Here is a 4,792-nt window from a genome sequence, read left to right on the forward strand (position 1 = left end):
GGTTTGTGGAAAATCACCAGCTGTTGTGACCTGGGTGTGTTCTGTATATAGGTGACACCTCCATAAACAGTTAAAGGTTAACAAGGCACTTGCCCCTGCAGACCCATCAATCTTGGGTTGGGTTATCCAGTCCTGAGAGAAACATCAGAGAAAAAATAGCTCCGTGGAAGGATGCTCTCCAAAACCCCTGACCTGTGCCCCCACCCCCGACTTCCCAGGCCATTGAAAGAGGCACAGCCCAGGGGGATCCCAGAGAGGCCTGAACATCACAGGGGACCCTGAAAAGTCCTGGGGCTGAGAGGATGTCAGGGAACCCAAGGAGAGGTGAATATGGGCTTCGGTTGATAATAACATACCAAGATTAGTTCATTAATTGTGACAGCTTCCCTGGTGGCTCAGATTGTAAAGAATCTGCCTGCCAGTGCAGGAGACATGAGTTTGATCTGATCCCTGTGTTTCAGGAAGGGGGACCCCTTCCAGGGCCCGAAACTAGACTCTTGTCTAACATGTGGAAATGAATTGTCTGAGGAGACACATGTGCTGACAAAGCAAGAGATTTTATTGGGAAAGGCACCCGAATGGAGAGCAGTAGGGTAAGGGAACCCAGAACAGCTCTGACATGTGGCTTGCAGTCTCGGGTTTTATGGTGATGGGATTATTTTCCGGGTTGTCTTTAGCCAATCATTCTGAGTCAGAGCCCTTCCTGGTGGTGCACGCCTTGTTCAACTAAGATGGATGCCAGATAGAAGGATTCTGGGAGGTGGTCGGACATGTGGTGTCTCGTTTTGACCTTTCCCAAACTCTTCTGGTTGGTGGAGACTTATTAGTTCCATGTTCCTTACCAGGACCTCCTGTTGTAAAACAACTCAGATGGAAATGGTTACTATGGTGCCTGGCCAGGCTGGGCAGTTTCAATCAGTGTGCTTCCCCTAACACCTGGATTGGGAAGATCCCCTGGAGGAGAAAATGGTAACCCACTCCAGTATTCTTGCCTGGGAAATTCCATGGATGGAGGAACCTGGTGGGCTACAGTCCATGGGGTCATAAAGAGTCAGACACGACAGAGCACCAGGCACATCATAATAAGAATCTCGTCAACTGAAGGGGAAGGAACACTTGGAGACTTGGTACTCTGTTCATTGTTTTCTGTAAATATAAAACTGTTCTAGGGACTTCTCTGGTTGTCTAGTGGCTAGACTGCACGCTCCCAATGCAGGGAACACGGGTTTGATCCCTGATGGGAGAACTGAAATCCTGCATGCTGCATGGCACGCCCCACCCCACCCCCCAAAAAAAAGACAGATAAAAGAACCTTTAGCAATTTAAAAAAGAAAAATGAGTTGAGTAGATTCCTTCTCCTTTCTGTCCTTCCTTTTCTCTGGCTCTGAAATAAAGACATAAGCGTTTCCCAAAGCGTCTTACCACCTTGCAGGAGGCCTGGAACTCACAGTGCTCAGAAGACAGGAAATTCTGCCGCATCACCAGAAGAGAAAAGCTATTGCCTTGTGATGGGCAAACTCACCTTCTGGGCTGCCTGACCAGTGGCCTTTCCTGCTCAGAACACCCTTGGATGAGCACGGAAGGTGCTGCCAGAGACCGTTGCTTCCTGGGAAAAATGTTTCGATGGAGGAGGAGAGATGATTTTCTCTCCTGAGCGAGACAAGCCTGCAAGAAGTGAGGGATCTTCTGGGGTCGGTGGTGCAGATTCCACAGGGCTTGGGTTGCTCATGTGCATGTCTTGCTGTCAGAGCAGCAAACCCTTGATCGAGATATGTGTATTTCCTTGTGTGGGAGGGAGGGAGGGAGAGATGGGCCTGAGTAAGTCCTGCGACCCAGCCTTGGCCCCCCACGGGCGAGTCTGGGGCGTCCTCGGGAGGCTGCCACCTCCATGAGATGCACCAGCAACAAAGCCAAATGGACAGATGGACAGACGGACAGTGGAGGAAGAAGCAAGCACTTCAGCTGCTCCTGGGAGAAACCTGCGTGGTGGGAGTTGGGTAGGGGTAGGGGTGGGGGGCTGGGGGGGCAGGCACCAAGGTGTCTGGTGTGCGGTTATTTCAGTGTGGCTGTTTGAGCGTTTTCATAATAAAAGCAGAAGATTCTACCAGAAAATATCAGTTTTCTCACACTGTTCCACACAGAGTCTGTCACCACACGGTCCAGCAATTTCTCTCTGCCTCATCAGAACACACTCAGGAGAACTAAAAACACATCCACATATGCCTTGGCACCCGTGGCCACAGTAGCCATGGTGGAAACAAGCTAGGTGTCCATGGACAGGTGAGCAGACATACACACACGTGTCCCTCCACACATGGGGCATCCCTCAGCTCTGAAGAAGAGAGAAGCCCTGACACTCGCTACCACGTGGAGGGACCCTGAGAACATGAGCTTAGTGAGAGAAGCAGACACAGAAGGACACAAAGGGTGTGATTCACTGATGGGAAACGTCCAGAACAGGCTGATCTACAGACACAGAGAGTGGGTTCCTGGTTGTCAGGGGCTGGGGAGGAGGTGGTGTTGCTTTTGGGGTGCTGGAAAGTTCTGGAACTAGATAGAGGTGCTGGATGCACAACCCTGGGAATGCACTGAAAACCCCTGAATTACACACTGTTTAAAAGGGTGAATTGCATGGCATGTGAATTATATCTCAATAAAGACAAACTAAGATCATGGCATCCTGTCCCATCACTTCCTGGCAAATAGATGGGGAAACAATGGAAACAGTGACAGACTATTTTCTTGGGCTCCAAAATCACTGCAGATGGTGACTGCAGTCATGAAATTAAAAGATGCTTGCTTCTTGGAAGAAAAGCTATGACCAACCTAGACAGCCTATTCAAAAGCAGAGACATTACTTCGCTGACAAACGTCTGTATAGTCAAAGCTGTGGTTTTTCCAGTAGTCATGTATGGATGTGAGAGTTGGACCATAAAGGAAGCTGAGTGCTGAAGTATTGATGCTTTTGAACTGTGCTGTTGGAGAAGACTCTTGAGAGTCCCTTGGACTGCAAGGAGATCAAAGCAGTCAATCCTAAAGGAAATTAGTCCTGAATATTCATTGGAAGGACTGATGCCAGAGCTAAAGCTCTGACACTTTGGCCACCTGATGCAAAGAACTGACTCATTGCAAAAGACCCTGATGCTAGGAAAGAGGGAGAAGGCAATGGCACCCCACTCCGGTACTCTTGCCTGGAGAATCCCATGGATGGAGGAGCCTGGTAGGCTGGAGTCCATGGGGTCGCTAAGAGTCGGACACAACTGAGCGACTTCACTTTCACTTTTCACTTTTGTGCATTGGAGAAGGAAATGGCAACCCACTCCAATATTCTTGCCTGGAGAATCCCAGGGACGGCGGAACCTGGTGGGCTGCCGTCTGTGGGGTCGCACAGAGTCGGACACGACTGAAGTAACTTAGCAGCAGCAGCAGCAGCAGCAGCTAGGAAAGACTGAAGGCAGGAGGAGATGGGGATGACAAAGGATGAGATGGTAGGGTTGTATCACTGACTCGATGGACATGAGTTTGAGCAAGCTCCAGGAGTTGGTGATGGACAGGGAAGCCTGGTGTGCTACAGTGCATGGGGTTGCAAAGAGTTGGACACAACTGAGTGACTGAACTGAAAGATGGTGGTGGTTGATGGTTTAGCTGCTAAGGCATGACTGACTCTTGTGACACCATTGATTGTAGCCCACCAGGCTTTTCTGTCCATGGGATTCTCCCAGCAAGAATACTGGAGTGGGTTATCATGCCCTCCTCCAGGGGACCTTCCCAGCCCAGGAATGGAACCCGGGTCTCCTACATTGCAGGCAAATTCTGAGCCAGCAGAGAAGCCCACTAAACACAGAACCAAAGTCAAAAAGATAAGGAAGGAGATTCGGGGGCCTTTTCTCCATTTCTCCCTTTGGCCCCCAGTGCCCGTGGGCCTTGGCCGCGGCTGGCCCTCCCATGCAGCCTGAAAAGTGCAACCCATTTTGTAGGTGGCAAACCCGAGGCCCAAGGCCCGCAGGAGGCTCAAGCAGTTTTATTATTATGGTGTATTGGTCCCCTGATACATCCAGGCCCCTGGCTGCCCTGCTGCAGGATGCCCCTTGGAACACAGAATCAGGGCCACCTCTGGAGGGTCAAGGTGAGGGAGGTGAGCCATTGTGGCGGAGGACCTTCTTGATCCAGGGCATGTAGGGGGCCACAGCGACAGCCACGGGGGGTTTGAAGATGTCGGTGCAATTCTCAGAGCTGAAGGACAGGATTCCAGCCACTTGGCCTCTTTTGCACACCACCGGCCCGCCTGAGTCCCCCTGTGGAGGCAATGGAGCACCAGTCACCTCCTGATGAAGGGGGCCGCTTATCCAGTGGGAGGGGATGGAAGGCTGATTCCAGGGCAGAGACCCCCATCTATCCCCTTCCCCCACCTCCTTTAGTCCCTTCTCAGTTCCTTTCTTGCCTGGTAACTCTCTCTGTGACCCCTTCCCGCCCCAGGGCCTTTGCACATGCTCCGTCTATGCCCTGATGTTTCTAGGTGCTGGAGTTCAAAGCCTAGCTCTGCCACCCGCTGTGTAACCACGGGCAAACTGCTTAGTCTCTCCGTACCTCAGTTTCTGCACTTGAGAAGTGGGCGCCTGCTCCTTCCCAGCTTCAGGACCTCCAGGGAAGGGAGGGAGTCAGGCTCACCTGGGCGGCCCCACCCCCAGCACCCGCACCTTGCAGGGGGCCTGGTTCTTGGAGTCAGCTGCCAGGCAGATCATGTGGGAGCTGATGTTGCCGTGCCAGAACCGACTGTTGTTGCACATCCTGG

The 4,792-nt window shown here is 51.8% G+C and overlaps 1 protein-coding gene across 1 annotated transcript in view; it reads right to left on the reverse strand.

Moving 5' to 3' along the window:
* Positions 1–4,005: 4,005 nt before the first annotated feature.
* GZMM (granzyme M (lymphocyte met-ase 1)) overlaps positions 4,006–4,792 on the reverse strand; it is a 5,694-nt gene continuing 4,907 nt past the window's right edge. The window contains exons 5-6 of the mRNA XM_010844608.1: positions 4,698–4,792; positions 4,006–4,295 (exon numbers count right to left, since the gene is read on the reverse strand). Of these exons, the coding sequence (XP_010842910.1) occupies positions 4,122–4,295; positions 4,698–4,792 (269 nt within the window). The 3' untranslated portion in view covers positions 4,006–4,121. The remainder of the gene's footprint in view (positions 4,296–4,697) is intronic.

This window comes from Bison bison, unplaced genomic scaffold (genome assembly GCF_000754665.1).
Source record: "Bison bison bison isolate TAMUID 2011002044 unplaced genomic scaffold, Bison_UMD1.0 scf7180017864203, whole genome shotgun sequence".
NCBI classification, from domain to species: Eukaryota; Metazoa; Chordata; class Mammalia; order Artiodactyla; family Bovidae; genus Bison; species Bison bison.